Source organism: Toxotes jaculatrix, chromosome 12 (assembly GCF_017976425.1).
Source record: "Toxotes jaculatrix isolate fToxJac2 chromosome 12, fToxJac2.pri, whole genome shotgun sequence".
Taxonomy (NCBI): domain Eukaryota; kingdom Metazoa; phylum Chordata; class Actinopteri; family Toxotidae; genus Toxotes; species Toxotes jaculatrix.
The window spans coordinates 19839931-19858578 of NC_054405.1; the positions used below are offsets into that span (position 1 = coordinate 19839931).

At 39.3% G+C, this 18648-nt stretch overlaps 2 protein-coding genes across 2 annotated transcripts; both read right to left on the reverse strand.

Annotated features, from left to right (window-relative positions):
• Nucleotides 1–1664: 1664 nt before the first annotated feature.
• On the reverse strand, nt 1665–7894 carry abhd11 (abhydrolase domain containing 11). The gene is made up of 6 exons (XM_041052521.1): nt 7663–7894; nt 6055–6190; nt 5494–5667; nt 5091–5261; nt 4429–4610; nt 1665–3773 (listed from the first exon to the last, which is right to left on the reverse strand). The coding sequence occupies exons 1-6, from the start codon at nt 7785–7787 to the stop codon at nt 3638–3640; spliced, it is 924 nt and encodes a 307-aa protein (XP_040908455.1). The 5' UTR covers nt 7788–7894; the 3' UTR covers nt 1665–3637.
• Nucleotides 7895–15247: 7353 nt separating this feature from the next.
• cldn3c (claudin 3c) lies at nt 15248–17294 on the reverse strand. Its single transcript, XM_041051509.1, has one exon. It carries the CDS (start codon nt 17124–17126, stop codon nt 16476–16478), a length of 651 nt encoding a protein of 216 aa, XP_040907443.1. The 5' UTR covers nt 17127–17294; the 3' UTR covers nt 15248–16475.
• Nucleotides 17295–18648: the final 1354 nt, after the last annotated feature.

Consider the following 18648-nt stretch of genomic DNA (forward strand, 5'->3'; position numbering starts at 1 on the left):
TGACGTTTTTTATGACTTTTTGAGGTCAAAAAAAAATTTGACTTTTTTTGCCTGAAAAAAACGCCTTACTATACTATGACGTTTTTTATGACTTTTTGAGGTCAAAAAAATTTTTGACTTTTTTTGCCCGAAAAAAATGCCTTATTATACTATGACGTTTTTTATGACTTTTTGATGTCAAAAAAATTTTTGACTTTTTTTGCCCGAAAAAAACGCCTTACTATACTATGACGTTTTTTATGACTTTTTGAGGTCAAAAAAAAAATTGACTTTTTTTGCCCGATTTTGACGCCTTACTATACTATGACCTTTTTTATGACTTTTTGAGGTCAAAAAAAAATTTGACTTTTTTTGCCCGATTTTGACGCCTTACTATACTATGACGTTTTTTATAACATTTTGAGGTCAAAAAAATTTTTGACTTTTTTTGGCCGATTTTGACGCCTTACTATACTATGACGTTTTTTATGACATTTTGAGGTCAAAATTTTTTTTGACTTTTTTTGGCCGAAAAAAACGCCTTACTATACTATGACGGTTTTTATGACTTTTTGAGGTCAAAAAATTTTTTGACTTTTTTTGCCCGATTTTGACGCCTTACTATACTATGACGTTTTTTATGACATTTTGAGGTCAAAAAATTTTTTGACTTTTTTTGCCCGATTTTGACGCCTTACTATACTATGACGTTTTTTATGACTTTTTGAGGTCAAAAAATTTTTTGACTTTTTTTGCCCGATTTTGACGCCTTACTATACTATGACGTTTTTTATGACTTTTTGAGGTCAAAAAAATTTTTGACTTTTTTTGCCCGAAAAAAACGCCTTACTATACTATGACGTCTTTTATGACTTTTTGAGGTCAAAAAATTTTTTGACTTTTTTTGCCCGAAAAAAACGCCTTACTATACTATGACGTTTTTTATGACATTTTGAGGTCAAATTTTTTTTTGACATTTTCGGCCAATTTTGACGCCTTACTATACTATGACGTTTTTTATGACATTTTGTGGTGAAAAATTTTTTTGACTTTTTTCAGCCGATTTTGACGCCTTACTATACTACGTGACGATACTTCTATTTCACTAGTTTATATTTATTCTCTAAATGAACGAAGGCAACCCTGTCGCTGTTAGATCACCAGAAGGTTTGACCAGAAGTACTGGCCCACACGCTCAAGTTCTAATGTCAGCGCCATATTGTGCAAGGAGTGACACGCCTCTCTCTAGCATAGTAAGCTCGCTCGCTGCCTCTGTTGCAGGGTGTTTTGTTATGACTGTTAGTCACCAGCTCCACCTTGTGGTTAAATCTTGTATGACAGCCAGTAACTGGAGGAGTCCCTGCTACCTATTACAAAAAAAATTCATTGTTCATTGGAAATTTAATAATTGACTCATAATCGTCCATAATATAATCATGATTAATCAATAATTGATTTTTTTCACCACCCCTATTTAATACTGTTAACACTTGAACACTTTACTCTTAATCTCCTGCATATTTTTTCGTCATCATGTTGTAAATAAATGAAATACCTATACAAAGCCTCCTTCAAATCTCTTTAATTTATGAGACACTGTCACCACATCACTTTTTTATTCATCACCACCTGCACATTTCCTTGCTGCATTTTACGATCCAAAAGGACAAAAAAAAAACCGTTAAAGACTTTTACTATTTTATTGTATAATATCAGTTTGTACATTTTCAACTATAATCCACTCCTATATGCATCTTGCACACATTTAAAATTTATATATGCTGTTATTTAGAATGTTCAACAAACTGAGATGTATATAGCACAGCAAAATCACATCTGATGACGAGAAACGGCATGCTCACAGTGAAACAATATACAATCCTGCACAGATGATTACAGTCTTTAGACCACTATTCAATGTTACTGAATAAACTCACTTTTCTATATTGTTGACGGAGTTCCCCTTTGACACTCTTGTTCCACTGTAATACTAAAGAAGCTAAAGCAGGACCTGCATTCAAATGTCAGAACTACCCAACACCCCAACAATCGATTCATACTGTGCAACAAGACATATCTGTGCTGTGGTTGAGAGGGACGAAGGGGTGTCTCTCCATCAACTTTATAAAAAGAATTAAATAAGGAGAGTTTCACTCAACTTAATTCAGATAATTTAAAGCCTTTCAGACTTCCATATTCACATTAAACAAACATAAAACACTGATTGTAGCAAACATCTAGTGTAATAAAGGGATACACCCTCATGTGTTAAGCTTTCTTGTGAAAAAACTCACACAAAACTGGCAACCCAGCTGCCAATCTAAAATCTGCTAGTTATCAATGTAGAATAAAATGTTTTTATCAAGTTTTACAGAAATGGAAAAGGAGCTCTCGATAAAAGAGGCACATCCACATTTACAACACCCTGCTTATTCATACAGATGGCAGTTTCACTACTGGACTGTACTGTTTAAACCCATGGAAACAGAAATGACATTAACACTATTACGGTTAGATGACAAGGTACATTGCAGCATATATTTGTGAGATACCCATATAGTCTTGCGTCTTAGTTGTAAAGATCGAGATACAGATAATAAAATCAGTAAAACATGTTTCATCAAAACACTGATTGGACTGATCAAACACAAAGACACAACAACCACGGCTTATTGTCAGACAAACAGAAGAATAGAATAAGAGTATAATAACTAGCATATCCAGTTGTAACCTGAGACATTCAGGAAACAGATTGTGACAATACTGCTTTTGAGCATTTCAGCTCGAGTTTCATAGACGAGTATGTTAGCATAAAAATATAATCAGTGCTCTCGATGAGCTCGAGTTGTCACAGAGTAGCTGAACTGTAAATTCTCATCTCCGACATATAGCGGATTACACAGAGGAGAAGATGGGAAAATTAAAATTCCAGACCAAACTACTGAATATATCGTTATTATTAAATTTCGACAACAAACCATCTGTACACATTAACTCAGCATTACAGCCTCTTTGCAGAGCTAGAACCTCCTGACACATGATCCCAAACTCCACTGTGCAAAGATACTATTTTTGCTTTGCACAATCTTCATTTCTCTCCAAGAAGAGCTTCTCAGATAAACAGCATTTGTTTCATTCCAGTGATGTCAAAACTTTGACATCCAACTATCTTACTGCTGGTTCACTTCAGCGGTCCCCAGATTGTACTTGGCCTAAATCCACTTTTCTATTGTACTGGCATAAATGCGTAAACATAAAGAAAACACTGTGCAAATGAGAGTTTCTTTGGATTAGTATATCACCTCCAAAACAGCCCCATTATGTTAAATTATGTGTTATTTTCATTGCTATTGCCCACCTGCTGATCTAAAAATCAATGAAAACACATCTACAAACCAGCCAATCAAGTAACACTACCTGTGTGGCAGAGACTAAACAAAAGAAAAGTTTTACTACACTACACTAAATTTGACACTGTTAAAAGGTAAGAACTGACTGCTGTAAAAGGGCGAGTTTGGTCCAGTGTTTGCAAATATTAGCATCATTAATGACTCCACTCACTCTTGCTGAAGCTGCTGAAAACTCACCTTCATTTGCTGCGAGCGGACGCTCAGAGGTGCTGAGCATAAAAAAGTTCTGAGGTGAAGAGAGGAGGCAGCTAGGACTGAAGGAAGGAGATGATGGAGCTTATGAAATCTAAGGGTTTATCTGCGTGAATCCAATGGCTTGCATCTGGGATGTACTGGATGTCAGCATTAGGGAACAGCCGCTGGATTTCTGGGTAATCCTCAGAACTGGATCAGGAGAGAAGACATAGAGAAGGAGGAATAAGAATACCAGGTAAAGCTCACTTCACTGTTGTTGTCAATACGCACCCAAGACTGTCTGAGGTTACAGCCAATGGCTTTCTGATTTTACCACCTGTTCATTGCTGTCACTTCATGATATTTATGTATACAATGTGATATGTGTTAGCATTTCACAGCAACAGTAAAATAAAAAAAAAATACATAGTTGGAGCTAAGAACAGTGTGTGGATTCTACTTTTTGCTATGATCAGGGAGATCTCCATCCAGAATAAATTAAATTTCAAGTTATTGGAAGACTCAAGTTTATGGATCCTCAGATCTGACATGCTGAGGTATATTGTAATAAAGGTGGTTTAGACTGATTTTGTTTGAAAAATATCAAAATATCCTTTCTGCTTGGTTCTGTGTACAGAACAAGCCTGTCTAAATTCAGGTGCTCACAAAACAGTGTCCCAGGGCCATGTACCTCATGTTTAACATGAGATCAAGATGACGAGGGCCATCACAGTATTACCTATAATTCCTTTATTTATTTATTTTTTTAAATGAAAAGCCAAGTTAGGTAAAACAATTGAAAATACGTTTAGGCTATTTAAGCACTGTCAGTGAATATTCTATGCACATGTCCCTATAAAAATACCTGATATAAGCAGAACTGGCTCCGCCCAAAAACAGTGTAGGTCCCTCATAGATGGTGTTAAAGTTGGGGAAACTCATGATGTCATCAAGGTGCGCCGAGATGGCCTCCAAGTTGACCCTCCAAGCATAGTGTCCGTTCTGCTCCACAAGGTTAGTCAGAAGGAACTGACGCACCGAGTGCTCCTGATGGTGGGAAGAAGAGTTTATCAGGTTCAGAGTTTGACTTCAAAGCAACTACAATTAATTTTATTATATTTTAATGGTTGACATGACCATTTGTATGTGAAGGGTGCTAATGTTTTGGTTCACTATCACTGTCACAGTGAGCATTTGCCTTCAGTGAAAAGCTTTAAAAACGTACAGTACAAAACGTGCTCAGTATCAAACCGACACTCAGTGACTAGCTGGTGAACAAAATGGAGCATATGTCATCTAAAGAAGCAGGTATTTCCCTCAGGAGTGGGTAGAGACCAAAAACAGAGCGAATACTGCACTTATATTACATACTGGTGGATAGAAACAGAACAGCCAGGATTAAGAGAATATGTAACTGGGCAAAAGATTCCTAACAAGTTTACTGTATCAACTTTACTGAGTGATAATTTGTCAGGGCTCAAAACGTATTTCTGCTGCCCCCAAGTGGCCAAAAAACACTGGCCTGACCTTGACCAAACCACGCAGCTGATCCTCAGCCATCCGCCTGGCTGTGGACCGTGGGATGTCACTGGAGATCTTCATGTCCTGCATGGCCTGGATGTAATAACGGAAGTTGGTGCGTGTGGTGGTTTGGGCTGGACTGATGTCCACCACCACCAACCTCTCCACTAAACCCGGCTACAAGCAGAGATAGATTGGGATAAACAGATAGGAAGAGAAACAAAATTATGCCATGAAGGGAAATCCAATGACAAAATGGAAACAGGACAGCTAGGTGTGGCATGAAGACCAGGGGAGGATTATTAAGTTCAAAGAGTTTGGGCCTGTACAATGGGAAAGGTCAGGTGACATCCAGCGACGGGACACTAAAGTCATGATAAATTCATGGCGACATTTTGTGGCTGCTAACCTGTGTCAGAGCAGTCGTCATGGCCGTTTTCCCTCCCATGCTGTGACCGATGAGGACGCATTTCTCGATGCGCAGCTGAGCGAGGAGGTGTTTCAAATCACTGGTCATTGCTTCATAGGTCAGCACCGAGCTGTGAGGGCTGTTGCCATGGTTACGGGCATCTACAGTCAGCACCTAACTGGTCAAAGGACAGTTAAGACACTTGGAATGGGGGAAAAAGAGGCAACAGAAAGGAAACAAAAAAACTTTTATGTCAGCTGCATCCCTTTGTTTCTGGCCCCAGCTCAGGAAAGTGACAGCATAAATAAAGGATGCATTGTGTACATGAGGTGATGAGTTTCTTCAAACAGGCCAAAAAGCAGATCATCTGTCATTATTTATTACAATAGTACAGTGTGCCGAGAAGTTGTATCAAATGACTGGCAACACACTGGTTGATTGTATGTTCCCATGCCTTATAGAGGGCTAATGTCAGGCAGCTTCGAGCCAACTCGAACACACAAAGATCAATTGTTTTTATTGTAAAAACAGTCAGATGAGACGCCTTCATCACTGCATTACCTTTCGGCCTGTGCGCTGCACCAAGGACTTCGCTATTGAGTGGAAGTTAGATTTGCTGCCAAAAAGGCCATGAAGAAATACCAGGGGAGTGCTCTCTCCCTTCCCATCAAAGACATCATAGGTCAAGTTGACTGGGCTGTGGGAAAAAAAAAACATCCATGTTGATTAGTTAGAATATCCCCGGCTGCTTCTGTGGTGAATTATGTCAATACTTTAGACAACAACTGATAAATATAAATGATAAAACTGTGCACACTGATGACATTTTCGGGGAGTGACTGAATTTCTTCAGCTCACAGTGAAAAAGAATTTGTAGACCATCTCGCTTTCCTAGTTAGAAATTAACAGGATACCAGGAGACATTATTTAAAGAGAAGATGGATGTGGCAGCATTGTTCAATGATTGGTGAATAATGTAGTTGAAAGTGTTGTTTAAACCTCCTGGTATAACATTAGGAAACCATACAGGAACAAATTCACAATTTTTTAAGTTAATGTATCTCATATCTTTTCTACATTTCACTTGTCATTTATTGTTGCGTTTGTATGTAAATTGACACACATGCAAATGCCACTTGCCAGGCATGTTAGTAAAACATTTTGCTTTTATTCTTCCTTTTCATTTAAATCTTTGACTTTCTGTCCACTGCAGATGTTAATAAAACAACACAGACAGAAGACACAATTACACAACCACCTATAAAATTAAATAATTCAACACAACAGCCCTGATTAAAAACTGTTTGTGAAGCTTTAATGTTCAGTTTTAGTTCAGAGAATGTCAGAAAGGCGTTGGCTCAGCTCTACTAAGGTAGTAACTAATTTTCATTAGTGATTAATCTATTAATTGTTCTTTTTATTAGTCACTGTTTGAAAGCTCTAGGTCTCCTGATTATATCTGTGCAAAGCATTTTAGGATCACCATGTCACTGCAACAGCTGTTGGTAGAGAATCGATTCAGACCGGTGGCTATGGCTCCCAAGTACAGTATTTTGACAACATTCTTTTCAGGCTTGTGCACAAAAGTAGGAGCGTCTCCTGACACGTTAACTGATTATCAAAGTTATATTCGTGTCTATCAGTGTACTGACTGATCAACTAATCATTTCAGTTCTAGAGCATTGGTTTCTGGAAAAAATGAAGTGCCATGTATACTGGAGGTAACTAGGGGCCCAATAAAAATGATTGACCGGGGGCCCACTAGGAGGTTAAGCCGGCCATGGCTCCATAGACTAGCAACTTAGCATTCATGTAGCATGACATACCATAAACCATAACAGTAATGACCGCTTTATTTAGCTGCATAACTGATTAGCTAAAACAAGTTCAAACAAAACAGAGAGTGCATAGCGTTATCTAAAACCCTCTTCGTAACAATTGTATGTGAAGCATCTTGCTAACCAGACGTCTGAATGTCATTTACGTAAACTCTGTAAAGTTAGCGGTTAATAAAGATGCAAAGACTCGACACGGTGACAAATTTCCCAACGTTTAAATATCTGGCTGCATTGTAAGAGACACAAATGTCCGCCCAGCACCACCACCGCACCACGTTACAGCTCAGGCAGACGGAGGGCATCAGTTAGCCCGGGAAGCTAGCAGGGATACCTGGATGAGCTGGCGGTCCGGACCGTTGGAGCCACCCCGCAGGCAAGCTGCTGTCCGGGCAATAAACGACACGACGGCCGGCCGCTCGGCAGTCCTCTCTGAATCAGGCGACACAAAGCACTCATGGCAGCATATGCTCCGTTACCGGGCGGTCGACAAACAGCATGTGAGTTTAAAGACGGCCACAGTGACAGCAGAGACTCGGTGAGTGTGCATGAACAGCGTCCCGGAGGTCGAGATTGAAGGAAGCTTCAGGCTGTCAACAGCTGATGCTGCGTCATGACGTAGCACGCACTTATCTTTTTTGTGTCAGGTTCCCTCAGTTTGGTCTTTCAGGCTCCCTAAAAATGATCGTCCATTGAGTGAATATAGAGACAGTTGTAACCAAGAAGCTCATGATCATAAAACGTATTTATCTGTGCTGTGATTTACAGCGGTGGAAGAAGAACTCAGACCTTTAACTTCAGTAAATACAGAAACACAACATTGTAGAAACACTCTGTTACAGGTAAAAGTCCAGCATGATTATAATAACTGATGCACTGGTGCGTCCACATCAAGATGGAGATAATTTCAATTGCTTTATACACTGTTGGGCAGCTCGTACATTTCCCCCCGAGGTCCATAAAATCTCATCTTATCTGAACCTATCATAACATAAAAATTTATTTGTGACCTTTTGTGTGATTGTATGAATCTACAAATCAGGTAAGTAAGTAAGTAAGTAAGTAAGTAAATAAGTAAATAAGTAAGTAAATAAATAAATAAATATTCATTTATTGGGGTAAAAAAGTATCATTTTCCCTTCTGAATTGTAATGGAGTAAAAGTATCAAGTAGTAAAATAAATACTACTAAATACTAAAATACTCAAAGTGCAAGCACCTTAAAACTGTAGTAATATAAAATACTTGGGTCAGTGGCAGTTTTACATTGAATTACTCCCTGGGCAAGACCCCCTCTGAGAGGAAAAAAAAATAACCTCTCGGCCTGTGCTCCCCTCTTTTCTCTCCCATTCATAGTCAACACTGCCTTCGCTCGTGGTGCTCGACTCAGCCATCACTGCTGCACAGCCCTCTCGGCCTATGTTCCCCTCTTTTCTCTCCCATTCACAGTCAACACTGCCTTCGCTCGTGGTGCATTTGCTCGCAACAACCCCACAACTGAGGCATCACAAGAAAGCCTAGGATGTCCACTTAAAAGGACAGTTTGTCCTACCGGTCTCAGACTTGTGTTTCCCACAGAGGACAAAAATGATTTGCCAGGTCTCAGGAGGTTATACATGCATGCTTGTGGTGCATGCTGGGAGATGGGCCAGCTGTCCACACTCTCCTAAGCCAGCCACTCTCCTGAGTCAGGGTGCCACTTTTATACATGCATGCTTGTGGTGACTTCGGTAAATATTCTCAGTTAACCTTGTGGTTCGAATTTTTTTTTTTTTTTTTAGTCTGAGCCTCTAGGTGGGGCTACAGTGTTACAAAACGGGCTACACCTGCTCACCACCACCATTTTTTCCCCTTAGTGCAGTTCATAGAGCTGTTCCCTGTGAGAGCAGCATTCAGGAAATGAGCTGGTCATTCATTAATTTGTTGGGTGAAAGACACATGCACCTGCAGTACAGTCAAACTGTGATTGTTCTGGATGTCAAGTTAAATGTTCATATCTGCTTAAATACTTTTTATTAGCTTGGATCTCCAGTGGTTTATATTCTATTTTGTCTGGTCTCAGCATCTCATTTACATTACATCGCACTGCTTACACTGCTCACCTTCACATCCATCTACAGCACTGTGCAAAATGTTTAGGGCACTTTAGATGCTTAGAAGCTTAGAATCTCATCCATCACACAGTATCAGTCCCAAATTCATTCTGCAACGTGACAACGACCCCAAAGTCTAAATAGCACTAAAACGGTTGTGGTACAAACCCCCCCCCCCCCCCCCCCCCCCCCCCCCGCCCCACAGTGTTCATGGAGGTGGAAATTATCAATAGAGACCAAAAACAAAAAATGTACCAGGCTGTAAATATGTTTTTTTAGGCTTTAAAGTTGGCTATTTTAACATGAGGGTCAATGGAGAATTGCTCACTTCTGGAGCCAGCCCCCAGCGGCAGCCGAGGAGCTGCAGCTTTTTGAACGCGGAAGTGATCCTCACTGCTGAAACCTACAACTGTCCCCTTGCATATACACAAATATAAAAACAAACCCTTAGTCTATGGGCTTGGACAACCTGTCCTCCCTTGCTGCGTCTCCACACATTCATTGCTATGGGAGACGTGTGTACTGGGATAAAGCACGCTGTGAGCTGTCACCATAGTGACGACATGAGACAGGGGCCCAGGGGAGCACATGGTACAGACCCGACTTAAAGAAGAAGAGGGAAGTGGCAGATGAGTGTGCATTTTCTATTCTATTGAACAGCGTGCCACAACTTCAGCTTTCCTTAAACCAAATATGAAAAACTGCCAACATAAGGATTCTGATGCCAATTTATATTTTTTCAGCAATATTCTTCAATTGTCACTGTCTTAAGAGGAGAAATTATTTTATACACTGTCTTAATAATGCCATTAACAAAAAATTGTTTATACAAAAGTTTCCCCATTATGAAAAAAAAACGTGAATACCAACGAACTTCAAAAAACAATGGTCAAATGATACAAAACAAACAAGAAGTAAAAGACTGAATATGGAACTACCATTGTCAAGACAGACATAGATTATCAGTGACAGTGGAAGTTTTAAAGTTAAGGTCATTCTTCCATTGACTTAAAAATGGACAGATTTTACTGACTTTGCAACCCTGGCCCCCATCCCTGTGTGCTGTGTAAGGAAACTGAGTGTTAAGACAGTTAAACACCAGCACCATGCTGCACAGAGCAAAGGAGATAAAGTCTTTATTCACAATGCTCTCTTTTCAAAGTGACTGGACATGCACATACACAATACTTTACACACAAGTAAATGATGTTTTTTTCTAGTTTTAAACAAAAAGTTAACAAGTTTTTCACAATTGCTGCTGTTACTCTTCCTACATGCGAAATTAATTTTTATATCATTTCATTTTATCAATTCATTTAGCAGGAAGTAATTCAGACAGTCATCTCGAAAATATTAAAAACTCTCAAAACCCTTCAAACCGAAGTGAAGACCACAGAAGCTGAAAAAGAAAAAAGAAATGGAACACTGACCTCATTACATTTTCTACCAGCATACTGGGGAAATGCTGTTAATTTGTGTATGTGGCAAATTGCAAAAATATTGATGCTGACCGTTTGTTAATGTTTACAGACTACAGACAAACTTCTGCTGATTTACAATATAACTTAACTTCCACTTTGCTTACATTGTTTCAGTGTCAGTGTCACATTTATAATGCTTTTCTCACCATACATGTTTTTATTCAGAGGGATTTGAGAAAATATTCAGGGGGTTTCAAATCTAATGATAATTCGTGGAGAGATACGTTTTGACACATACGATAGGAGCCAGACTCCACTGTACTTTGCGATTCACATGTGCAGATTGTTGATGTCCTGCTCTTCACAAATAATGTTTCTCACAACATGAGATTTATCTTTATTGCTTGAACAAATTGCAAACTTTACATTTATAAGCCAAAGACCTGTTTACTGTGCCTTTTCTGTGTTCATATTATTCGAAGACTTAAAGGGATGTAAAGTAGGTACATAAAGAAAAGTCAGACACTTTCTGGGAAATCTGTTTCTCAGATATGATTTGACGAGTCAGATGGTATTTATTGTTTATCCACTCATGACATAAGTAGTGATACCAAAATATTTTCTTCTAATTAGTCACTATTTTAGTCTTTCACAACTGCTCCAATTTATCGGTATTTACAGACACAAATAGTTTGACAGCTCATTAAGTCATAAAACCCAGCTCAAAGCTCCCTGATAAGAGCTGCAGGATTATCAGAATACTGTTTTAGAGGAAAGGAATGTTCTCCTTTTAGGCAAAACGGTGTCAGAAGTCAGCAAACAGAAGTCAGCGCACAAAAACCACTTCCTCTGAGAAATGAGTTCAAACTGTAGATATACTGCAGTCCCTGCTGTCAACATCTTTAATCACAGTGCTGAAGTCTCGTTTATCTTCACCACCCGCAAAACCGCCGCAAAGGGCATAGTCAAAATTCACAGAAATTATTTTACTTTCTCTTATCTGTGGAAGCTCAGGTCAGGTTTGTGTTTTTGGCTCTGGTGCTGGAATAAATCTGGTATTCGTTGTTATCCTGGAGGTGGGAAACTCTGACATGGAAGTTTTCATGGAATTTCTGGACGTTTGACTCTGACAGACCACAGCATGAGTAAACATACTCCTTCCAAATGATCAGTGTGGCCTGTGCCTGCATGTTAAAATACTAGATTCAGAGTTTATTTGTAATACAAACACAAACTAGATCCAAATAAAGAGATATTGAATATATTTATATCCCAAAAGCTACATAAAATGTTATGGATAATAAATGAATCCTGATGTGAGATTCAGATTTTTTGAATTTAAGTCTGAACCAGCACATCATGACCAGAAGCAGTCAACATCTTCAAACCAGACTTCTCACTCAGAACAGAAACCAACACCAGCAACTCAACCAACATTTTGGTCATAGCCTCCTGAAATATACTGGAAAAGAAAGAAAACACAGAAAACAAGTTTTGTGTTTTTGTCTTTCTGCTCATCTTATCCATTTAATCATCTCACATCTTGCATCTCATGTGGTAACATGTCTCTTCTGAGTCCTTTGGGGTTTGTAATGACTGATGATATGTCCTATTAACTGACACACGCCTGCTTAAGTGTTTGCAACAGATAGTTTATCTGTTTTACACAACTTTACAGTCCATCCATTGATGGGGTTAAAAAAATCAGCGATAACCTGGGATCATACTTTCTAGTGTCTCTATCAGGAACCCGTTGGACTTTGCTGTTTGGTCATCATCTTGTTTGTGAGAAATCTGCTATCTGTCAACTTCACGTGTTCCTACTGGAAAGAGAAGCTGTGACAATGTTCACAGGCAACTGATTTATTTTCGAGGTATCCAGTCTTGCAGTAAGATATTCATTTGTGGTGGCAATGTGTGAGCATATGACCAAAACCTTGATCTTTCCCTGACCTTAATCAAGGTGCTTTTGCTGCCTTGGCCTAACCACAGGCGGAGACTCCACTTGTGGCGTGACAGTCATGCACTTTGTATGCCTGCCTTTAATAAATATACTGATTCATTCATTAAAAAACATTGCATCTGAATGTAATCCAATCAACAATGCCACCACAATGCAACTGGGAAAAAAACTTTTTAGTATATGAAAATAGGGTTGTATTAAAATACTGCTGCAGTGATAAAAATAAAACATTCCGCATTTTGTGGCAAACAATTATCATACTATTATGCTACATTAAAGGTACCCTGTGGAGTTTTTGACTGCTAGTAGCACCATGAAGCAATGTGTTCTCAAGTGGGTCCCTGTTTTTTTTGTACTGTGCTCGCTGCTGGTTTCACGCCTCTTCACTAGATGGAGAGTTTGTGGTGGTAATGTGCAAAGGAAGGCAGAAGCGCGCATGCCAAGGCACTGAAGATGGAGTCTGCAAGCTAGCCAGCATGAATGCAAACAAATATGGACCAATTACACCACTTTTAAAAGTATTTTAAAGTTTTAGGGTGGATTCATCCTTTACTACAAGATGGAGGAGAACACGCTCCTGTGTCCCGTTATTGAAAAATGACAATTTGTGGAAACATGGTAATTTTTTCTTCAGCAAGAAACAGCAGGTCACTCTTTGCTCAAATGAAACTACGAAGTTCACAGTTGACTTGCAATTACATGATTTGTTCACAGTCTTGTGTTATCAAAAATGATATTGTCACACTTTAGCGTATTTGTTACCGAGATGTTCCCATTGAATTGGTCAAATTCCACTCACTGATCCACCTTGATCATGGTCCTTTGAGATTACAGGGGTACGGCAAGGTGTGTGTGTGTGTGTGAGTGTGTGACTGATTGTTAAAACCTGGTGACAGAGGACTGTTCAGTGAGCAGTGAGTGTAGCAGGGGCGTTTCAAGGCTGATAAAGTACCTTTGGTGCTATTTTCTACAGATAAGGCTGTAAAATGTAGTGATTTAGTGGTTCAAAACCCTCATGTGATCCTTCAACATTTCCTTACTCTGCATTAATGAGGGCACTATTGATTAGTCAGCTCAACCTCATCTATTTTCTTAGTACATGTTGTACCTTACCCAACAGAGACACAACAATATTATTGTTTGGAATTGATTATTGGAATTGATTATTTACAGAAAATTATTTACAGTAAATTTTATTTATTGCTTTTATTTAGAACTCACGCAAAAACAGAGTCAAATTTACATTACACTGGCACATCAGTAATTGAACAAGGTGCTCTCTTCTACTTTTTTCTGAACTGACCTTTATTTACAGACAAATAACAGTGGAACTCAATACAACAGTGTGTTTACAACACGACTAATCTGAAAAAGAAAGATCATAGACTGATTATAGAGTTCTTATTGTGGCTGTCAACATACTGGTTTAGATATACACAGATGTGTTTGTGTATTTCAAGTGTGTATGTTAACATATATGACATGTACATGTTGGTGTGTGCGTGTGTGTGTGTGTGTGTGTGCATGCATGCGTGCGTGCGTGTGCCATGTACAAATAGTATTTACTGCTGGTTAAAAAAAGTATATTTTATACAGCAAAATGGGGTAAAAGCCTAGTTAATCTTAAAAACCAGTCACTTAAATCTTGTCATTACAGGTACATTTGTAGTTAGAACAATTCAAACTTTTAACATCAGCCAAATAAATCAGTTGATCCAGTTTCACATCCTGCAGCAGTTTGTTTCTGAGTACAGCAGAGCTTTGTTTTAAATTTGGAAACTTTCACAACACCGTGAATATGAAGTGCAGTCACTGAGTGGCTGAAGTTCAGATGGTGAATATATTTTTTAAAAATTCACCATAGCGCAGGACAGACATGTTTACCCTCTGGACTGGATTGTTGCCATACTGAATGGGAGAAACTGCTTTTTGTTTCTAGAAAAAGATCAGCATTTGTTTATGGTAGAAACTCAGAACTGACACACAACCGAGAGCATTGTTTCAAGCAGTGAACATGTTTTCTCAGGCTGCCGTCAGAGTTTTTTTGTTTATCTTCCTCATGGCTTATCACTGGAGCTGCAGTGACGACCGCTCTCTCCTTTCCTTTCTCTATAAAACTATAGCTAACAGTCAAACATTTTCATCTTTTTTCATCTTTGACAGGTGTTTGGCATCCTAATGAAGCTTAAAGTACCTGCCACACCTAAGAATTGTGGAGGGCTCTGGCTAAACTGACTGAAGAATTTAAGTCAGTTGAATCACAGGCTCAACAGAGAAACCCAACTCCTGAAGCCCAACCCAGCTTTCATCTTTTTAAACTGTTTTATTTGGATGGATCATTGTTTGTTTTAGTAGCACAGGCTTTGTGACGTGCTCTTTATTTTTTGGGGTTAAACCTTAATGAATAAAGACAACAAAACAAAACAAAAACAAAGACACATCATTCTTGATATGACTTTTATTGAAATCAAGTACTACTATAAAACATTTAATCACGCTTGGAACAGTGTTTGAGTAAATCCAAAGTAAAAAAGTAAAAAGTAAAATTAAACACAAATTATTCTTAAAACTGATGGAGATGGATTACTAAAATGTTTCTGTTACACACACAAAACACATCCAGCTGATCTAGAAATCCTCCAACAGCTGTAGCTGTGGTTCCCTCAGGGCATCTCACACACGCACACCCACACCCAAACACACACACACACTAAAGACCTCCTTTGGTTCTTTGTTTGATGTACAGAAGACTGTGCAAGCTGTTGCTTAAAATTTCAAATAATAGAAAAAAATATATAAAAATGTTTGAAATGAAGACACATCAATACAAATCTATTTGAAATGCAAACACAGTGGAATAATATGATATTAAGAATACATTACAAATACATTTTGTCACAGAAATGTAAAATAAACACATATGGACACGTAAAAAGTCAGACCTTGCGTGCCAACTGAAAGTCTCTGTGGCCTAAAACTGTGAAACTGTGAGGAAGAAGATAAAGTTGTTACCCGAGGCCATATCAAGGATCCATCTTTAGTTTCACCCTCAGCAGAAACTCTCCTAAGCAAATATTACATGCAAAACACACACACCCACATAGCCGTGTACGCACACACTCTGAACACTCACAATCACACAACCAAATCCATGTAAAATGAGAGTTGGCTCTTCCTTGTTATTGTCAGTGAAGTGACACACAGCTTTTTGACCGAGAGTTTCAGTGAAACACAACACCAGCTGGCTAAGGATAGAACCACACAAACAAGTAGCACATAGTTTTCAAATTCACATAATGCCACAGACGTTTTAGTATAAATATATCGTTCTCAGAGGGACACAGTTTAACATTTAAAAAGAATAAACTTATTTTTTGCTGGTAAACTTGATGGCTCTCTCATGCTCGAGAGCCTCTTTGACAACACACACCTGCTGGATTATAGCAGAGCAAGAGGATTAAAATTATGTAAATAAAAATGTCAGCCGAAAGCAAAGCAGAAAGATCAATATTTGTACATACATCTTCATATCGGAGTCTTTCCGTGGGATTCACCCTGTGGTTTCAGACACAAACACATACACACACACACATACAAAAACACTCATGTGCAACAAATATTTTCATTGTATCCTACTTTCCAAATCAATCAGCTAGACACTTCAGGGCTGTTCAAACATAGTCTTTCCTGTCGTACCCTCCACCTGCACTGACGCTGCGTGGGGCGGAGTACGCCATCCGGGGTGGCTTGTACTTCTTCTCTTTTGGCGGGCAGCTGCTGCACAGCATCGCCCCACCAATGAGGAGCAGGGCAGCCGCTCCCCAGCCGATGTAGAGGGATGCCCCCAGCTCCCTCCTCTGTGCGTTGGTCAGGAGGGGGTTGTAGAAATCCTGGATGATGACGCTGGCAGTCCAGGAGACGGGAATGAGGACCAAAAGGCCAGCAAGGAGGAAGAAGATACCTGCGATGATCATCACTTTGGCTTTGGATGGCTCATCTTCGATGCAGTTTGTGCACTTGGCGCCAACGATGGAGATCATGACCCCTAGCACCCCGAGTATGATGGAGATGATGGTCATCGCTCTGGAGGCCTGCAGCTCCTGAGGCAGGGCCAGCAATGAGTCATAGACCTTGCACTGCATCTGGCCAGTGCTCTGGGTGACACAGTTCATCCACAAACCCTCCCAGATAGTCTGAGCAGTGATAATGTTGGCTCCGATGAAGGCTGTCACCCTCCACATTGGCAGGGCACATGTCACTATTGCAATGATAAATCCAAGGACTCCGAGGGCAATGCCCACAATTTCCATGCCCATCGACATGCTGGCTCTTTGTCTGATGACAGAACAAAACCTGAATAGTGAGTCCACGGATTGTCCAACAAACAAAACCCTTCAGATCAGCAGTGATCAGTCTCCTGCTCTGCTGTTCAGGTGAAGTGAAGAGTGTGAGCACCTGTAAGAGGGTGTGATGTAGAGATGCTGCCACGGAAACAAGATCTCTTATATCTCAGGGGAGTGAGGAGGAGTCCCATGGTGATGATGTCAACAAGAGGCCACCTACACACACCCACACCCACACACACACACACACACACACACACACAAAAGAAAAAAACACCTGTGCGCATACAGTGGAGGAGGGGAGCTGGAGACCGGACAGGTGAGGTTGTGGGGGTTGGTAAATTTGTTGCCTCTCTTGACTTCCAGGAAAAATCAACACTTCAAAAAAGCCCTTCTCGTGTCTCCTGTTTTCTCCCAGGAACTTTCTGATGTGGGTGGTTTAACTGTGATGAGTAAATCCATGGTGTGATACCAAGTAAACAAGGCCATCAAATGACGTCAGGGAGGGAGAAGTTCTCTTTAACATTAACTGAAAAACTGAAAAGTACTGAGGTGCAGTTGTTAACCACAGTGGAGAACGGACAGGAAGCCTCTGCCTGCTTAGTAAGCTTTGTTGGGAGTAAGTGTAGAGACATACTATTGATCTCCTGGTTCCAGTTGTGTGGGTTTCTGAAACAGTCGGGATTTGGTGTTGGGATAACAATCCCAAAGCTCTGCTGGAAACTGGAATAACTGCACCCAGAGTAAATATGAGCAGAGAGAAAACATAATAGGCCAGTTCTCAGACACCTTTAGCATACAGACAGCATGATCTTCGCAGTATCGGTTAAACTCTTTGCTCTGACCAAACAGTTCCCGGTGGAGTATACCATATAAAAGAAGGATAGAGGACATCAATTTTACTGTCGCTTGCAGCCTTATTTGAACCACAGTGAAGATTAATTAAACAAGAAACTTTAGAGTTTTACATTGCAAAAAATAGGATTTGTCTTTTTTGTTCAGAGGAAAATCAAAATAAAATCAAAATGAAATACCAAAACAAGTGTTTTTAAAATCCAAAGGATTAAGATAAGTGTGGTTTAAGCTTTTACAGTAAATGGTTTGGTTTGAATTAAGAAACAAGGCTGATGATGACATTTTGTCAGAAATTAAAATCTTCCTTATCGTGATAAGAATAGCAATAATAATAATAGTAACTAAACTAACTAATAAGATTAATTCCGTAATAACTGTGGGGAAAATCTTTTGGAAAAAAAAGCTCCATGCCAACCAAAGTAAACATTCATTCACATTAACACTAACAACATTCATCATTCATTCGTCCATTTATTATTGGCAACTTCATTCTGCACGTGTCTCATTGTATGCTTGCCGGTAGACAAATTTCAAATTTTTTGCGGTTGAAGGACAGGTTCATAGTTTTTTTCAAGTGCCCTTATAAACACTGAAAGAGGTTTAGCTTGCTGCAATTCTTCATGTTTATAATGATCATTAAAATACC